At 36.1% G+C, this 20,883-nt stretch overlaps 1 protein-coding gene across 8 annotated transcripts in view; it reads right to left on the bottom strand.

Annotated features, from left to right (window-relative positions):
• The window catches only part of BABAM2 (BRISC and BRCA1 A complex member 2), a 406,643-nt gene that overhangs the window by 354,722 nt on the left and 31,038 nt on the right, over positions 1–20,883 (bottom strand). For all 8 annotated transcript variants that reach the window (XM_038561133.1, XM_038561135.1, XM_038561136.1 and 5 more), the window contains exon 3: positions 9,355–9,431. In XM_038561133.1, the coding sequence (XP_038417061.1) occupies positions 9,355–9,431 (77 nt within the window). The remainder of the gene's footprint in view (positions 1–9,354; positions 9,432–20,883) is intronic.

The raw sequence follows: 20,883 nt of genomic DNA, 5'->3' as shown, positions 1-20,883 counted from the left end.
ATCTTGACTATGGTTGAGTCACTCGGGTATTTACAACTGACAAAATGTATTGAACTATACATCTTAAATAGGTATATTTTATTATATGGAAATTATACCTCAATAAAGTTAATATTTTAAGAAAGGAATACAAATTGCCACCTCAGAGCAGCCCCGGTGGCTCAGCGGTTTAGCTCTGCCTTCAGCCTAGGGCATGATCCTGGAGACCCAGGTTCGAGTCCCACATTGGGCTCCCTGCATGGAGCCTGCTTCTCCCTATGCCTATGTCTCTGCCTCTCTCTCTGTGTCTCTCATGAATGAATAAATTTAAAAATCTTAAAAAAAAAAAAATTGCCACCTCAGAATTACTGTATGATTAAATGAGATCATGTATATAAATAAGCCTACCTCTCTACAAAATAAATGCTCAATAAGTTATTTTAACAATTATCTATCGGCTATTTTTTAATAAACTTTAATCAGAAGTTTTTCTAACATTCCATGAATTCCAAGAAAAGAAAATGTTCTGAAATACCAGGACAAAGGAATCCTCAAAATCTACAGGAGAAATCATGTCTAATCCACAAAATTAGCACTTCTTAATTGCCTTTCATGAGCGTTTTTTAGAACATTCACTATATCAAAGGTGACCTGCCTCCCTAATTAGCCTCTAAAAATACCGTGAATGTTAGATAATAATAATCTTTAAGTAAATGAATCTTTTAAAAAGATAAAAATAAAAGTAAAATGAACTATGCTACCAAGGAAAATTATAATGCCTCTCAGCATGATGCAAAATACTAAGTCCCTGGACATAGTGTCCAACTTTTTACTTAGCTCAACTGTAACAAGTCAGACTGAAAACGAGTACCACCTACTCTCCCTGCAGGTGATCTCGGAGACAAGAAGGGTGCCAGCCAACGAGCCTCCAGAGAGAGCACATCCATTAGAGCAGCAGATTTGTGAGTGCAAATGAAGAACCTAATATGCCACCAAAACAGGCTACTTTATGATTTCCTTGGCCCAACCTACTAATGCCAAAACGGTGTAAACAAAGCTGAAACTGGAAAGACAGGGGTATTGGAGAAGGACAATGAGCAAATTGGTTGTTGGTGAGCTTTTGACATGGATTGTAGTCAGCTCAGCTCCAACGGTGGGGGCAGAGAAGGGGGAATGGCAGGCTCTGACAGCCGTGAATACTAGGCTCAGGGATTCAGTCCTCAAATACTGAAAGGGAGGAGGACAGGGTTAAGGCAGAAAGATTACTTAGTTATTTTCCAAACAGATTATTTATTTTAAACAATGTAAGAAAGAAATCACACTGTCAGCCCAAAAAGAGTGCTGAGAGCTATAGCCACTAAAGCCAGCTTTTGGATCTACAGTCAAAATTCAAAACACAAGGTATAGTAAGTAACAAACCAAAGTGCAAAATTCTTCTAGATAAGATAAAATCAACAGGACCTTAATATCTTTGTCAGCTGGGGCAACACTCCCCACAATACCACTGGGTCCTTCAGGGCTACCATCCCAGTGTTCAGTTTTTATTGGATAGCTGTCAATGTCAGAACCCTGAGTGTCTCTACAGTGCTGCATAAGAAAGATCTTAAGAGGACAAAGGCCGGGGGGGAGGAAAAAGAACATTCTGAGTTAACAAATGGATCTGCCTAAGACAAAGCAGTATGTAACAGATCCAAGGTACAAGAAGCCCAGTGTGAATGCACGCGCACGCACACACACACACACACACACACACACAGAGCAGTCAAGCCACCAAGGAGACAGAATCAAACATGAAGTTCAGTTTCAAGATCCAATAAAATAGAAGTTCTGGAACACTATTTGCAACGTGTCTGTAAAAATCCTTGTATACGTCTGACCATTGTGTAACAAAACATCCCACTTAAAAATAGCAGTTCTAAGGTTGATTTCATTTTATTGTAAGCATTCCCCAAAACATACAAATTTAAATGCAGTGATGCAGTATCAAAGCCTTGGAAATGAACAGCAACTTTACAATGTCCCTCTGAGGACATGGGAGAAAAAGTATTATCCAAATCATAATCCTTTTTTTTTTTTTTCCACTTTTTCTTCTGGAAAAAAAAAAAGGCTTTTCCTCTGGGAAAGTCTTTCCACTTCAAAACCTTTGGAGATAATTTTTTGGCATGACTTCTTCACTCTGTAGCAAATGGCTTTGAAATGTTCATCATTCCTCTCAAATGATAAACAACCATACTGCTTCTATTGTTAAAGACAAAAGGGAAATGTCTATAGTTTCATTTGGAAGCTCTTTAGAAAGAATTCCTGTAACAGTGTAATCGATACCTCTGTGGGTACCTGCCCAGCTCATGTCTACCTTGTGCTAAAACTATCCCCTTGTAACCATAACCCAGAACTCTTGGTCAAACCACTGGATCAAGAGTGAATATCCAGTCCAAGCTGCCAATCAGACTTTCTCTCACAGGAATTTAGACTCAAAGACCATAAGGCTGTCTCTTGTGGCCTTGAACTGAGTCACCACATAAGGGGCTCAGCCATTTCCACTTTATGTGAGGAGAAACAGAGAAATCTGAAGGGGGGAAAGAATAAAATGAATAAAGTAATAATAAGATATGCTACAGGAGGAAGAGCCAGACAAACAAGGACACAGATGCTGACTGTCTGCAGTGGTGTCTATCATCCTGCTGCTAGTCCCAGGTTCTAGTCCCTCTTGAGACCTGGCTATACTTCCTGCCCTTGGGCACCATGGAATTCATATAATTCCTCAGAAAAACAAACAAACTCTTTATGTTTCTTTCAATGGGTTTCTTATACCAAACAGTCCCTGATTAGGAAAAAATTGTTAGTATGAAAAAGACAAATTTTAAACAAAAGATAATTTTAAATTTGAAACCAATGTTAGCAAACAGTTGGATTCACTGGCCACAAACTTGCTCAATACACTTAAAATATTTCAATAATCTCTTTATATAGTTATGTAAGTGGTGCCATTCAAAGAAATTGTAAAATTGAGAATACTGCAAAGTTCTGTCACTTCTTCGTTAAACCTCATCATTGCCAGATCCAAAGAATGAACATGGTTAATGCATTCCACTAATACCTATTAAACGAGTCCCTCTACATGCCAGGCAATAAGCTAGAGATTGAAAATAAAATAACAAAACAGCCTCACTCCCTGCCATATTTATAGGGTCTACAAAAACACAAACAATAATTTCTTTAAGAGTTAAGTGCTATATATAGTGACAAGGGCCGCTATATTTACAAATATGCGTTTTTATGAAGCTCATTGCTCTTTCTCTAAGTTTTGTTATAACTAGTAGATTTTCACTCATTAAAGTGACATGATCCTGGGGCCCCTGGGTGGCTCAGTGTTTGAGCATCTGCCTTTGGCTCAGGTCATGATCCCACGGTCCTGGGATCAAGTTCCACATCAGGCTCCCTATAGGGAGCCTCCTTCTCCCCCTACCTATGTCTCTGCCTCTCTCTGTGCATCTCTCATGAATAAATCTTTTTAAAAAAATAAATAAATAAATAAAGTGGCACCATCCTACACTTTAACATGTATTTTCTTAAGTCAGTCTTGATTACCAAAGATTCACTCTTTCAATCCTGTTCAAGTGCCAACTGTCTCTTCTATATAATTGTGAAATTCAAGGACTTCTCTTTAATTCAGACATTCTTTGTTATCTTGCATGAGAATCTTACAAAAATTGGCAACTCTTTCACTGACCAACAGTTGTCTCTTCACATTGAAAGAGCTGAAGAAACAGGAACATCATTCCTAATGTACTGTAATCTTCTGGTCTTTTTCATTTCAGTGATTTAATTTTGAATGTGGGTAATTCTGTAGGCATCAATTCACGAATTCATGGGAGAAATATGTCCTCTCCCTCGTCTTTCATTCTCATTATTAACTGCACAGTTTCCTTTATTCACAGAGGAGACATTTATTTATAGAACTGTTTTCTAACATATAAAATATTTCAAACTATAAATTTTAGTTACATGCTATTTTCATTAATCTACTTTAAGGCAAAGTGAAATACATAAAAGACAAAATTGATACAGACTCCAAATCTACAAAGTACTCTGTTTTTCCTTTTTTCTGAATTATGAAGAGCAGTGATACAATTACAAATTCCCTTCAGAATAAATAACTTCTAAAAACTGAATTTCTGTTGGTAAAAGACTGATACAAGTAATAGAATGCCATATTCTTTATAACACTATACTTCAACAAAAATGTGAACACTAAGCTTCATTAACTCATGTATGCATGCATTCACTCCATTCCTTCAACAAAGATTGAATTGAGTATCTTTGCTAGGCTAGGGCCTGAAGATATCATTTAACAAACAAAACAGTCTCTATCTCTAACTTCACTGAACTAAAGTTATGAAATAAAATTACTATAAGTGTCAAATACTTTGATTCAGCCTTGGTTAAAATTATAGTTGAAACCACCCACCACAGGATTTAGTGAGAAACTTTAGATAAAGAAGTTGTTTACATAACTAGCTTTGACACTGTAAAGTCCTGGGTTAGCCATCACCCTGTGCTGAGAAAAGAAAAAGGTAAAAGTTAAAAAATATTTATCTAGTAGTTACCACAGAATATAATTTAAATTGATACTTATTCAATTTCTCACTACCATGATTAAGTCTCATTCTGGGTCTGTTTCCTAAATAAGGCAAAGAGCTTTTCTGTTGGCTGAGAGTGTTATTTTCCAAGGACTATTAAACTATATAACCTTTCAGTATTGTACATTTGTTTTCGAAAACATGCGTTAAAATATTTGTTGTAGAGTATGAGAGTTAATTATCTGAAGATGAACATTGTGTTGGTTGTAGGAGGTGGAATTCAATCACAAATCTTGTGATAATTAACCACTATGACCTTACTGATCTTGGAGATGATATATTTGAGGTTATAAAAACTGATGGAGTAAAAACATATGTAAAAAGTGTTTGGCCTTGCCAGGTTTTTTAAAAGTAAAATGAAGGAGTTAAAAAAAGAAAAAAGAAAAAGGAGTGAGTCTAACATTACTTTTAAAGCAATGCAAGATCTTCATGTTCTCCAAGAAGGGAAAATGATTCTTTGCAAATTCATGATTTGCCCTGAATAATTTCTTTTACAATAAACTTGGCTGAAACGGTAAATTATCTGTTTCCATGATTCAAACCATACACAGAATAAACCTATACTAATTATTGAAGCTAATAAAATATATAATTGTTCTACATTACTACTACAATCAACCCATAATGACTCTACAAACTCCTCACAAAAACATTTATTAAAAAAAATTGGAAACAAAAATAATTTTGAAATAATTTTAAAATGAGTTGGAAAGAAAGAAATGTTAAATAACTATAACCTAAATATTACACAAGTTAAGGAAAGTAAAATAATCTTGCTATATAATTAGTGACATGAACAAATTTATGTGGGTAGATTCACAAAACACTAGTCAATAAAGATGGTTCCACTGATCCTAAGTTTCAACTATATCAAAAGGCTTGTGTATTTGTTTTGATTTTCTCCATGTAAATTTTTCCATTTTCATACTGTCAGAGAACAGTGACTTGTGTTTCATAATTTTATGTAGTTGATTTATTTTTGACAATTCTATCACATTTTTAAAAGCCATTAAAAAACAATTTCCATCTGGAAATTTTAAAAGGTTTAGAGTTTGGCTTCCATAGTGAAGCACTGTGGTACCTCAAAGTATACCACTTTTAGGGTTTAACAGATAATTTTTTTAAAGCAAGGGATTCTAACACTATACTTAATCATATGACCAACATCCTTTAGAATGCCTTCCTAAAGAATGTCCAGAATTTCAGAAGAAAAAAACTACACTCATTCTTCCAATTGAATGGACTTTTATAAATATAGTGCATAATCAAGTATCTTTTCCTTTTATTTGGCTATGGGCTGTGTAAGGCTAGAATACGGACTCACCTTAATGTGGAAGAACCTCAATATACAAAGTTCATTTTTTTACTGAATTATTACAGAGTATTCTATGGCTTAAATTAAGTCCCTAGTACATATGATTACATACAGCAGTAGCTTAATAGGACATAATTAACTTATATGGTGAATATCAGTCCAAATACCAGAATCATCAATGTTATAAGAGGTTTCCTGTGCAAATCTTACAGTAATGACAGGATATAGAATATTAGTAAATGCTTTCTAACACAAATTCATACAGCAATTAAGATCTTTGAGAAGATAACAATATCTAACAAGAAGATAACAATATCTAACATTATTTCTGGTTCAAGACTGTAGACTACACACACATTTATTTCTTCTCCTTTGTAAGACCCACCCTTCCATTAAATGATAATGAAACAGAGAAAATAAGAATCCAAAACAATATCAAGCAAAGAGAAAGGGAAAAGAGTAGCAATCCGTAGATGAGCAATTTCAACAAATGCCTAGGAGGCAGAATGCAGATGGAAGAGTAGTAACTAATGAGACAGGGCAGGGAAGCTCTGGTTACAATAATATGAGAAAAATGCTACTGATGAGGGGGAAGCCATCTGTCCTGGTAAACCCATAGAAACTTGTAGTCATCCAGTACATAGAAAGGAAAGAATGAAAAATGGGGCCAAGAATGGGAAAATTAATGAAAAGCTCCATGGGGAATAGTCTATGATACCTGTTCCCCAAAAATGGCATGGTAGCCATGTGTATGCCCCCTCCTAAAAAAATGTAGGGGATTTTCTAAAGAAACAATGATTTAAGGGAGTGCCAGGAACAGGTGAACTCCTTGACACAACACATAGGGTTTTCTCATACTAAGAGGCAGCCTACCTACCATTAACCTATGAATAAGCTTGGTTCACCCACACAGAAGTCTTAATCAGTTTTTTTGTCTGTCGTAAATGTAAGCAGACAACCAAAACCCAACTCTTATTTAAGGAAAGACTACAGAATAATAGAGAAGGGAAAATGATAAACAAACAAAAATACAATCCCTGGGGAAAATTTAAATAATTAAGAAAACCTTTTTAAAAAGTTACATTCTCTGAAAGCTTTCAAGACATTGTATTAAAAAAATAAGAACAAGACTTTGTGAAAGAGGAGCAGAGAGCAAGAGCAAAAAAGAGCTCTTAGAAACTAAGATACCTAATTACAACTATGGTTAAGTAAAAATTCTCAGAAAGGCTACAGGAAAAGTAGAGAGAGGAATGGAATCAAAGCAAGGTATCTGACTGTGTTCCAACAATTATGCCTTAATCCCACAAAACACAGAATTTTCAATACACAGACTCTACAAAACATGGTCAAATCCAAAAGAATAAATAAAGCAGGTAAACCCCACAGCGATAACTGAATAGGAGGAGGCCTACAGATCATTCATTCAAGCAATTTATAAACAAAGCACAGAAGATAACTCTAGCTTTGAAACAGACAATAAGTTATTAATGTTGACACTACCAAAGGAAAATAATACAAAAGTTAGGAGGTGAAAGAAGAGGAATGGAGAGAAGGGCAGAAGCTAATATATTCATCTCACAAGTAAGGAGCCAAAAAGACACTCTCTGGTTCACGGGAAACTAAATAAAAATATACTAACCCAGAGACTGTGCTTACATAACAACAGTGCTAACTGTGTGCCACTTACAAAGAATGTTCTAGGGGCTGTTCATTTAACTGTACCATACGATGCTCAAAAAGATCCTTAAAAAAAAGAAAGGAAAAATGTTTAGCCACAGGGTAACCAACATAGGAACCAACAGTGATGATATAACTACATTAAAGGGAAGGAAAGAGAAAGATAAAGAGCATGGTGAAAACAGGGCTGATGCCTCGTGTATCAGGGCAGGAAGTCAAAAGATAACAATATCTAAAATTGGCAAGTAAAGAAACAGAGGGCATAAACATTATTTAGACATACAGCAATCATCCCCAGAAGAACTACATACTGAAACAACAACAACAAAATTTAAGTGCTTCCCTTGGGAAAGAGGACTAGACTTGGGAAGAAATGTCACAGAGGACTACTGCTTTCATCTGTAAAAAATTTCTGAATTTTTTACATTTTTTACCATGTGAATGATTCACTTTGTTTCTTTTAAATTTAGTTAATATTTTTTTCAAAAATAGTCACAATCTAGAATGTCATACTATCTTATCTCAGGTAGCTGAAATTCTTATGTACTTTAATGGTTTCCAGAGAATGATCTAACAATGCCAGGTTCACAAGTTAGCATGTCCTATATTTTTCACTTAATACTTCATTTGTGATTCTACAGAATACTAAGATGTGGCCCCTGGTGGCCTGTAATTGTAAAACAGTCCACAGTCTGAAAGGCACTATTTACTCATCTGTCCCATCTTGAATATTTATGTTCTTTATTCTTCTTTTTAAGAATGGAGAGATCCCAATACCCTGTTTACTACAAGAATATGCTTAAGAGAGAAAATTCCTGGTGAGATTGAGTGACCAAAGCCACCATTAGTTCCACACTGGGCTAGAGCATCAGCAATTGTCATAACAGCAGAAAAGGGCTGATACAACCAAGGCAGGTATTGTGGATGGTGGACTAAATCCAAGGGTAGGTCTCACCTACTATTTATCAAGGTCACAAACTAGTGGTCCAAGAGCTCCAGCCACACCCTACACACATTTGGTTGGACATGCATTATGTTGGCTCATGCTGTTTTTAATTTTTGAAAAAGCAGTCAGCATCCAAAACTGATCTGGATTTCCCTTTTTTCTCAACAGAGAAATCAACAGAGGCAGTCCCCTCAAGAAGGGTAGGTGTGCCCCACCACACCAAGCCTGCGCCCTCCCCTCATTTCTGTTACCAGTTCAGCTGTGGTAGCCATTTGCATTTCTGACCCTTGCTATAAAAGAAGAAACCTGTTAGCATTCCTAACCTGTGAAAGAGCCTCTAGAGTAGGATTATTATGCTCAGGTAGCAATCAGAAGTACATCAATGACAATGGTTCTTGGCCGCCTTGGCTCCAGGAAGGACTTACCAGGAGTGGTGCAGAGCACCCATTTCTATCTAAATATATTTTCTAAATAACCAGGTATCTTAAAGCAGTAGACTCTCTCTATGGGATATTACATTGGATCTGCCAATAGAGAAAAACAAAAATACAAGAATTATCACATTGACCTAAAAATTTAAAATTTCGGTGACTGCCTATTTCAGGCACTCAGGCAAACAGGTCACTTTGACCACTGACAACTGCCTTACTTTGAATAGAACTAGGATTGAAAGACAAACTTTTTTAAAGTGGTAAATCCTAGTGATAACACTTAGCCAGAAATAAAAACGGAAGCACAAAGTCAGACAACTAGCACTGTAATCTACAATTTCAATAGAATAGTCATCATTTACTTACATTTTAATGTCTCTCCAGCATATGGTATGTGTAGTTTAAATCGGTCACAGTTGGGTCCAGGAGTCAATGATGTGCAGCTTTAAAAAAAGAAAAGAAAAGGTTTTGTTTAAAAAGTCCACATATTTGTGATATTTAATAAAGTAAGTAAAAGGTGAGCCTTACAGGTCAAAGTTTAAAACACTGGCTTATAAACAAAATAAAAGCGCTTGATGGTCAAGGAGGCCAAGACAATAAGACTTGCCCCAAAACAAGTAATCCATTTATCTCACAATAAAACTTACATGCTTTCTAATGACAAACACCAACAAAGCTTCAACTACTTCTCTCTCTCCAATAAGTGTATCTTGAATTTTAAAGGAAGTGTATCATCCAAAACAGATCTGTACTCTTTAATGTCAAGAATTGCAATAGTAATTTTATGGACAGACTTTAAATAGCCTCTTTCGCTCAGTACCAAAAGAGTCCACTTTTTTTCTGACACCAGATCATTCTCTCTCCCCAAAGGTAGGTAAGGTGCTTCCTCTGGATTTGGCACCCCAGTGACTTCCATCTACAGCAGAGCACAAATGCACTGCCCTTGGTTTCAGATAAATTGCAAATTTAAAAGGGGTTGAATTAGTCGGAGTTTGGTTTCTTTTCAATCTGTTACTCCACAAAGTTATACAATGTTCTTCTTTCTTTCCATAGATTTACAAGATCTTGTTCATGATCTCACAAGTCATAACTTTAACTGCATAACAGCAGTACTGGCTTCATAAATCAGTATAATATTAATATGAAGTCAACTGAGAAAATTATAAGTCTTCATTTAGTTTTTAAAAACAGGTTTTTCAATTATAAATAAAAAGTGCAAAATTATTTCATAATTCCAATACTGATTATGAGGCATCTCTGAAAAGGGTATTTTAATGAACGGAAGCATTGTTAGAGTAAATGTACCACTTCCCTAGATGGCCACTTTGAAGGCAATAGGCATTTAAAAATAAAGTTAAAAAATGATGATTCTAAGGGACATCTGGGTGGCTCAGTTGGTTAAGTGTCGGCTCTTGAGTTTGGCTCAGGTCAAGATCTCAGGGTCATGAGATCCAGCCCCTATAGGGCTCCAGGCTCAGTGCAGTCTGCCTGTGATGATCTCTCTCCCTACCCCCTGTACTCCTCCCCCACTCAAAAGCTTGGCATAAAAAATAAATTAATTAATTAATTAATTAATTAATTAAAAAAATTAAAAAAAATTTTAAAAGCCTGGGCATGCGTGCATGTGCTCTTTCTCAAAAAAAAAAAAAAGAAAAAATATTGACTTAAAAAAACTAATTCAGATCTCAGATTTACCATTACTTTTTCCCAAAACTATCTGAGTGTGAAAGAGAAAAGACCAGATGGAAAGTTTAACTCAGATGTATTTAACATAAATCACTAGGATGATTATTCCTCTTATCTTTAGGGGATAATTAAAAAACACCAGTTTACAAATGAAACAACAAAGTTGCTCTAGTAACTGCACAGTAACCTCTTTCAATTTCTTACAGGTTTTAAGAACACATCTCCTTTACCGTTCAATATAAAAAATTATTTGGGGTACATTTTATTAAAGGTACTAAAATATTTCTCTTAGGCACCCGGGTTGCTCCGAGGTTAAGCGTCTGCCTTCGGCTCAGAGCATGATCCCCGCTGTGGGGATCAAGTCCCCCATCAGGCACCCTGTGTATAGCCTGCTTCTCCCTCTGCCTATGTCTCTGCCTCTCCCTCTGTGCCTCTTATGAATAAATAAATAAAATCTTTAAAAAATAATAAAATATTTCCCTTATAGTATAATCTTTTCTAGCCCCTAGAACAGCAGTTATTGGAAAACACATAAATTAAAGCATTATGAAATATAAACTATGATCTAATGATAGAAATGACCCTATAAGCAACACTAAGAATTTCTTCTCTTACATATATTCAAAGAACAATGCTTTAAAATTATTTTTCAATAAAAAATAAACACCATTCACAATAGAGCATCTCTTTTTGAAGATCAAATTATCTACCTATCTTACATAGCTTAGCAACTGAAGCTATTAATAGTACAGGAAATCCTCACAATTAATTTGATTCTAGTTTGAATAACTCGTCCTTCTTCAATGTGAACTCAGTTTCTGAGTTGTTATATTCACTGTTTGGACCACCTTTTGGATTATTTACTTTATGCTTTAACTAGGACTAAAAAGTGCTTTATGCTCTGCCCCTTCACCCTCCTCCCTTCCTATGTGAACAGCTGGCTCCAGACACCCTAGGGTGTTAAAAAGTGCATTTCTCCACCTGAGTGATTCGCTCACTGATTTTTTTTTTTTCACCTAGGTGGGTAGAAAGATTTACTGAGGTTTGTTGTATGTGTGAGGAATACAGGGTGGACAAAACAGACAACATCTCCAGTCCTATGGAACTTACATTCTGGCAAAGGGAAAAAGAAGGGATAAACCAGAGACAAAGAAATAAAGATGGTTCAAGATTGCTAAATGTTGTAAAGAAAATAAACCAGTGTTGCAGTGGAACAGGAGCTATATTGCCCCGGAAGACTAGAGAAGACCTCCTTCCCAGGAGGTGAAATCTGAAACCTACATAACTATCACCAAGGGTCCCACCAGGGCCAGTTCTGGGCCAGAGCCCTCCAGGCAGAGGATACAGCTGGTGCAAAGGCGTGAAGGCAGGAAAAAGTCTGATATATCTCGGGGAAGAAATCTTGGTATGTCTGAGCGATGCAACTAAAGCAGAGTGAATGAATAAGGGAGAGAACAGCAAGAGATCAGGACAAGGGGTAAGCAAGGGACAGATCTTGCAGAGCCTTGTAGGTGGTGGCAATTAATTCAGATTTTATTCCAAGCCCAAAGGAGGTTTTTTTTTTTATTTTTTATTTATTTATGCATGATAGTCACAGAGAGAGAGAGAGGCAAAGACACAGGCAGAGGGAGAAGCAGGCTCCCTGCACCAGGAGCCCTATGTGGGATTCGATCCCGGGTCTCCAGGATCGCGCCCTGGGCCAAAGGCAGGCGCCAAACAGCTGCACCACCCAGGGATCCCCCCAAAGGAGGGTTTTAAGAACAGTAATAGTATCTGATTTTGTGCTTTTTAAGAGATCATCCTGCCTACTCTAAGGACAAGACAAAGAGACTGTAAGGATGTCAAACAAAAACCAAGAGGAGTCCATTTCAGGAAAGAAAGATGATGAATACTTGGACTAGGGGAGCAGCAGTGCCAATGGAAAGATGTGGATTTACTCAGGAAGGTCAACTAGGAGGGAAGCAAGTTTAGGAAGAAGGGCAATCAAGAGTAGATGGTATGAGACAACAGCCAAATCATATATGGAAACTGAGCCAGAGTAATGGGTAGGCCAGCCAATCCATAAGGGCCATGAAAACATCACAGAGAAGACAGAAGAAAAATCTGCCAAAACTGACTTCAGAGTGAGTGCTGTGTATTGTTGAAAAGATCACTCACTTGGTGTGGGGACAAGAGCAGAGGCCATACTCCCCAGAGAGCATTCCCAAGTTAAAATGGCTAATCTCTAGTTAATTGCAGGTTTCTGTTTTGCTATACGAATTTAGGGCCAAGAGCTTAACTGTTCAAGGAAACAGGGCAAAAACTACGCTGCCATTAGCAGGTCTCTCTCCCCTACACAGCACTCAGTTTCTCAAATGAAATGTTGAACAAATATTTTACCTATCTATTACGCTCTATCTTCCATATTACCCAGGTTAAACAGCTTTATGGGAAATAAACCAATGTCATGTTACTTAAAGGTTCTAAGATTAAACTAAAATGTTTCCCCTTCTTTAAAATTACTTCTGCCTAAAGTTGGTTTTGGGGCAGCCTCAATGGCTCAGCGGTCTAGTGCCGCCTTCAGCCTAGGACGTGATCCTGGAGACCTGGGATCCTGTCCCATGTCAGGTTCCCTGCATGGAGCCTGCTTCTCTCTCTGCCTGTGTCTCTGCCTCTCGCTCTCTGTGTTTTTCTCATGAATAAATAAATAAAATCTAAATAAATAAATAAATAAATACATACATAAATAAAGTTGGTTTTGGTCACATATATATTTTACTATGAAATTTCAAATCACATTCAAGGACGGCATTAGTTTTTCTGTTACTCAAGAAAGGGCATGGGTTAAAAAAGATCAAAGAATACATATGAACAGTAAGATTCCACTTATGGAAAAGAGAAATGTGTGTGTGTGTGTGTATGTGTGTGTGTGTGTGTGTGTCTATCCACATAAACAGATTTCAGAAGGAGAGTCACCAAAGTATGGCAGGATTTGGGGTAATTTTTACAACATTCTTTGATTACGTTTCTGTGCTGCTTTGATTTTTATGATGAACATGGACTATTTTATATTTAAATAAATATTTTAAAGTTAACTGGATCATTTTATATTTGACTAGATGGCTTGACTTATCTTTTTCCTCTAAAGAGCTTCACTCTTTAGTGAGAAGGAAAAACTGCAAGGGTAATCTGCTGATGAAGTCTTCAAGTAAAATATATAGAGAGGTCTTTATATTGTATGTCAAAACTTCACACTGCTAATACTTATTATCCTTCATGGTTTCATTGTGTCAGAGTTTGGGAATGGCCTGACTGAGCAGTTCTGGTGTAAGGTCTCCCAGGATGCTGCAATCAGACGTCATCAACAGATAACTAATATAGTAGAGAAGTTCATTCATCTAGAAAATCATTTCCTTATATAAGTACAAAAAAGCTACTAAATAACCCAGCTGCTGGCTTCATTAAAATTATATTTGTAAAGTGGCAACTTGTCCTAACACAGATCTAAGAGTTAAAAACCAACATTCCAAACTGAGTATCTTTAAGTAATAAGTTAACTTTAAATGATTTTTAAAAATTTCTGACGATCAAAATGTAACTCTCAATTTGTCTCTGAACTAAATTTCCCGAGTGCTTACCACTTGTCAGGCACTATGCTAGGTGCACAGAATACAACAATGATGAAGACAAAAAACATCACGGCATTAGATTGGGAAAAAAAAATTTTGGCATGAAGACTATGCTTTAAAAATATATCTTTTACTAAATTGGAATTACCTCAATATACTGGGAATGTACCATTTTAAAGTTTAACACCTGGGAGATTAGAGGAAGTTAAACTACCACATTCTACAGATTCCAAAAGTGGGAATTATCAAGTGGGAATCCCTGATCACATCAGAACCGGTAGTTTACTATGGTACTTTATTACAGAAATTACATCCAGCTAACCACAGATACAGTAAAATGCTTAGCAGTACAACCTCCATATACTTTTGTCCCTACCATGTCTTATCTTACATCTAATCACATGACTACCAAGATTATTCTTTATCTATTTTCCAATTGTAGTTTGTCCTCCCAACCACATCATAGGATTCATAGTACCAAAACAGTTTTATACTTTTTATAACGTCCTAGTGTAGCATCTAGCACCATACTAAGCATCTAGCACTAATGACATTATAGCACATACTTAACATCATACACTAAACTCAAAACTGTCATTTTATAGATGATGACAGTGAAACCCAAGGGTCTCACATGTGCTAGTGAGAACATGGGGACCAGGAACCATTTCCAGGGTGCTCTGGTCACATCTCAGTCTCTCTGACTTAGGCATCCTTGGTCATCTGTAAATCTCCAGCAGCCAGCACTGGTGTTCGGGACATGGATATTCCATCAACCATGCATGGAGATAAAGGTTTGCTAAGTGAATGCATAAACTTTGACTCCCAGTCTTGGGCTCTTTTCATGACAAAAACTAATGATTTTACTGGAGTTGGGAAGATGCTCTTAACCTCACCTCTGACACCAAAGTACGATTATTTGTAAAAGGTCCTCCCTTTGAAGGGCTGTATGTGTGACCCAGAATTTATATTTAAAGTCACTTCCTAAAATTACTCTACTTTCACAATAAATAATGACAAAAGGTGTTAACATTTATAAAGCATTTGCTATGTGGCAGGTACTATTCTAAATTCTTTAATTAGACTGAACTATTCAAACCCAAAGCAACCTTCAGAGAAAGATGCTATTATTACCTCCACTTTACAGATGAGCAAACTGAGGCACAGTATCTTGCTAGTTAGTGACAGAGCTTAGATCCAAACCTAGGATGTCTGGCTCCAGGGCCTATTCTCTTCTTTTTTTTTTTTTAAGATTTTATTTATTCATTCATGAGAGACACAAAGAGGGAAGCAGAGACATAGGCAGAGGGAGAAGCAGGCTCCATGCAGGGAGCCCGATGTGGGACTGGATCCTGGGTCTCCAGGATCACCCCCTGGGCCGAAGGCAGGTGCTAAACTGCTGAGCCACCCAGAGATCCCCCAGGGCCTATTTTCTTAAACTCTCAATCATCTTTCAATAATTAAAGGGGAAACCATCAGAATTAGTAAAAAATGTGAATTATAAATTTGTCAATAAAAGCCACTTTATGAAGTACCTAAAATAATAAAAAGTGAAAGCTGACAGAATGTTGCAAAAAAGAGTGTTCTATCACGTAAGCTTCAGTGAAATGAAAATGATTAATCAGTAATAAGTATAAGAACTGTATACACATGTAAATCAATGATGCAAAGGCAGGAACAAGGTGCTCCTAATTTGATTAAACAAGGCTCTGCAATGTTAACACTATTAACTTATTTAGCAAGCCCTTTAAACAAACAGTGAAAGTAAATTTGGATTTGAATCACCTTTAAATTATTACTTATTCATAGTTCCTGAGATCTGACTCAAATTATTAAGGTATTGCTACAAACAGGAAAAGTTGGCAATTTCACTACAGTTTATAGGATTTTAGTGACAGCCAAGAATTAATCTTGATTAACAGTTATACAAAAATATTCTACAACCTTTAAGACATTAGCATTTTTAAGAGAATGCAAAATACATGCTTTCTAATTTAATACTAACTCTATTATTCGATATGCTTTCTGGAAAAAGAATGATTTAAAACATTTCTCCTCTCCAAGCCATCAGAAAAGAACAAAGTAGATGAGTCCAGGGTTCCTTCCCTGAGTCTACGTCAGTTTCCTTTACGCTATTAATTTACCACTTGGCACGTTCTCCTACATAGCTTCCTGTTTTCTTGATAATGACGTTTGTGCTTAACCAACAATATTCACCAGCAGCTGAGAAGGAAGTCCTCAGCTTTGGCAACCTAAAATCACAGGTAACTATGAAACAAGATCAGCTCAAAGACCAATAACTGGCTGCTACATGAATGTGAAGTCACAAATTAGAATGGATTCTTGTTAGCTCATATTTACCAACCTTTTCATTTTACAGAATTTCTTTCCTCTGAGTTAACTCTATCATCAATGATTCCACTCAGACCAAAGCATTTTCAAAATTATCACAGCTTCCAGACTGAAAGGCACAGCAAAGAAGCTTGAAGAGTGCCTCAGGCTATCTCAACAGCTACCAAATCATCTGCAAAACAGTCATCCGATCTGCAAAGCCATCTCAACTTCTGACTCACAGGATCTTACACTCTCAGCCTTAGAAGGGAATTATGGCCCATCAAAAACCTGCTGGGTCAAATTTAGGCTTTCTACAAAGGGACTCATGAATTAAAATAGGTAAAAGAGGACCAAAAAACATTGCACTGAGATTTTTTTACATCGTTCAGAAGAATGGCACTATTTGCTTGATGACATATGATGTTCCTGATACACCAAATATATCCTCTACATCTCCAAAGCCTGAAATCTATTTCTAGGCCCTACTAGAAAGTGATGGATTCAATTCTTAGCATAGGATTCTAAAATGCCATTACCAAAATATGTGACTCAGCTCAGAATGTTTTAAAAATTATAAAATTAAAATATTCAAAAAAAAATGTGTTTGCCAGTTCATGTGGCATCAACTGTTCTTCCCAGTTTATATGCTGTATCTCCATTTATAAATGATAGACTTCAATCCTAAAGTAAGGAACATTTTTTAAGTGTTAGTAGGTGTTCCTATAACAAAAACATGGTTTAATTTACAGTATGATTCCAGTAGGAATGAGAGGTTCAAAAACTATTTTTAACAGTTAACTGGGAGGGGGAAAATCTTAATATTTTGAGACAGATGCTTAGTTCATTAATGTTCAACCTTTCTTCTTTTCTAATATGTGCACTTACTTCACTCTGTTAAGAGAATAAAAGAGAAAATTAATAGGATTATCTCAATTAGTACAGGATAAATATTTGATAAAATTAAATATCTATTCATGATTTTAAAGACTCTTTGAAAATAAGGATAAAAAAAGAAAATAAGGATAAAAAAAGGAACTATTCCTTAATATGATAAAGACCATCTACAAAAAAAACCTATAACAAGATCACATTTAATAACAAAATGTTACATTTTTCCTTTTGAGACAGAGAACAAGATGTTATCTGCTCTTAACACTTTTATTCAACATCATACCGGCAATCCTAGCAAGTGCAGAGCAGCATGGGAAAATAAGGGTATATATATTGGAAAGGAAGAAATAAAACTATACTTATGTGTAAATAATAGGACTGTGCATATAGAAAGCGTTTTAATACATATTTTTTTATTTTTATTTATTTATGATAGTCACACAGAGAGAGAGGCAGAGACATAGGCAGAGGGAGAAGCAGGCTCCATGCACCGGGAGCCCAACGTGGGATTCGATCCCAGGTCTCCAGGATCGCGCTCTGGGCCAAAGGCAGGCGCTAAACCGCTGCGCCACCCAGGCGCTAAACGCTGCTAACGTTTCCCTAGAAAACGTTTTAAATATTCATAGGCATTATTGGAAATATGTGCATTTAGCAAAGTTGCTAGACAAAGGACATACACAAAAATCAACTGTAGACTATATACACATATCTATACACCATCAACAATCAGTTTAAAAATAAAAACATTTAGGGGCACCTGGATGGCTCAGTCTGTTAAGCATCTGCCTTCAGCTCAGGTCACAGTCCCAGGGTCCTAGAGTTCAGCCCCGTGTTGGGCTCCCTGCTCAGCAGGGAGGCTGCTTCTCCCTCTCCCTTTGCCCCTCTCCTTACTCCTGTGTTCTCTCTCACTCTCTCTGTCAAATAAATAAAATCTTTTTTAAAATAAAAATAAAATCTTTTAGAAAGAGGCCATCAAAAATAACATCAAACTATCAAATATATAGAAATGTCACAAAAGATGTACAAGATCTCTACATAGAAAGCTATTATTAGAAGAAAATAAATGAATATAGGTATGTTCATGATTAAAACACACATAATGAAAAGATGTTAGTTCCCCTCAATTAATCTGAAACCTGAGAGGCAGATTTTAAAATGTAAATAGAATACCAAGAACCAAGAATAGACCAGATTCTCTTGAAGAAGAAAAATGTGACAGGATTATACACAATACCCCAAAACTGGAAGTAACCCAAGTGTCCATCGAGATGAATGGATAAACAAAATGTGACATATATGTGTAATAGAATATTATTTAATAGCTTTAAAAAGGAAAGAAATTTTGACACATGCTATAACATGGATAAATCTTGAAGATAGTATGCTAAGTGAAATAAACCAGTTACAAAAAGACAAATACTATAGGATTTCATTCATATGAGATCCTTAGGGTCATCAAATTCAAAGACATAGAATGGTAGTTGCTAAGAGCTGAGGGAGGGTACAATAGTATTTAACGAGTACAGAGTTTCAATTTTGCAAGAGGAAAAAGTTCTGGAAATACATGGTGATGATGGTTGCACAACAATGTGAATGTTCTTAATGCTGTGAACTGTAAACTTAAAAATGGTTAAAATGATCATTTTTATGTATATTTTACCACAATAAGGAAAAAAACTTATTGGGGAACTTGCTCCACTGGATATTAAAAATTACTATAAATCTTAGTAATTAAAATATTGGTATTGGGGCAGCCCCGGTGGCACAGCGGTTTAGCGCCGCCTGCAGCCCAGGGTGTGATCCTGGAGACCCGGGATCGAGTCCCACATCGGGCTTCCTGTATGGAGCCTGCTTCTCCCTCTACCTGTGTCTCTGCCCCCGTCTCTCTCTCTCTGTGTCTCTCATGAATAAATAAATAAAATCTTAAAAAAAAAAAAAAAATATTGGTATTGATACAAAGACAGAGTCCAGAGACAGATCCTCATGTATCTGGACACTTAAATTTTTTTTTAAGATTTTATTTATTTATTTGACAAAGAGAGGAGAGCACAAGCAGGGGGAGTGGCAGGCAGAGGGAGAAGTAGGCTCCCGCTGAGCAGGGAGCCCAACTATGTGGAGCTCGAGCCCAGGACCCCACGATCATAACCCAAGCCAAAGGAGAACATTTAACTGACTGACCCACCCAGCCACTCCTGGACACTTAATTTACGATAAAAGCATCTCTGCACAGTAAGGAAAGGAAATTGTTTTCAATAAATGGTGCTGAATTGGCTGGACATACTAACAGGGAAAAATATGAAACTTAATCCCTACCCCATACCATTCATAAGAATCAAGTTCAAGTGAACTGAAGCTCTGAATGGGAAAAGCAAAAGCAAAATATTTTTAGGAGATAATGGGGGAAGGTTAATTGGGTAAATAGAAAAATATCTTCAAGAACTTGGGGTGAACAAAAATTCCCAAAAAGTACTACTATGAAGGAAAAGATGAGTAAACTGGATTATATTAATATTAGATTTTCTGTTCATAAAAAAAAATAGTGAAAAGACAAACCACAGAAAGAAGATATTTGAAACATACAACATTGATATTAAAATATATAAAGAACTCCTGTAAATTGGTAAAAGCTTTTCTCTAGAAGTTAGTAGACCTGAAAAAACACTTCATAAAAAGGGATCCAAATGGCCAATAAACATGAAAAAGTGCTTAACCTAATTAGTCACAAGAGAAATGCTATTTAAATCTACAATAAGGCACCACATCACACCCATCAGAGTGGTTAAAATCAAACTGACACTACCAAGTGGGATTAAAAACTGATCTTATGGCATAGTGTATACAGCCAACATGGCATTTCTTTCATTAATATCTATATATTTTTGCAGATTTCTTTTTTGGGTATAACAGGTGAAAATACCATATTATAAGTAATATAAATTACTTTTACAATATTGCTTATTTCATTTTATGTCATTCTTTCTAATTTATATTTTATATATGTTTCATAACATAAGTATATTTTATAATTAAATAAGTATACATGTATTGAGGGTTCATAAATTATTTAAGGTGCATAATCAAAAAGTTTAGAGATTACAGCTACAAGAGTACAGAAAGGAGTCTATTCTCTAGAACCTCAAATTGTAAATCAGAAGACAAAAATCAAACCCATGAAAGTCAAACAAGCACAATTTAAGTAACTGCTCAAGACTACAACAGATACAAGTCACAAAGCAATTAACATGATTAATTGCCAAATTAGTGGTTAAAGAAAATAAGCACAATAGAAGTTGCAAGAGCAGAGAAACCACTTTTAGCTGGGGTAATCAAGGAAGGTTCACTGGAATACAAGACTGGCCTCTAAGAATGAGTTGGA

This window comes from Canis lupus, chromosome 17, assembly GCF_011100685.1.
Source record: "Canis lupus familiaris isolate Mischka breed German Shepherd chromosome 17, alternate assembly UU_Cfam_GSD_1.0, whole genome shotgun sequence".
Classification (NCBI taxonomy): domain Eukaryota; kingdom Metazoa; phylum Chordata; class Mammalia; order Carnivora; family Canidae; genus Canis; species Canis lupus.
The sequence above is the reverse complement of the archived record's forward strand: the minus strand, read 5'-3'. Positions and strand labels throughout refer to the sequence as shown.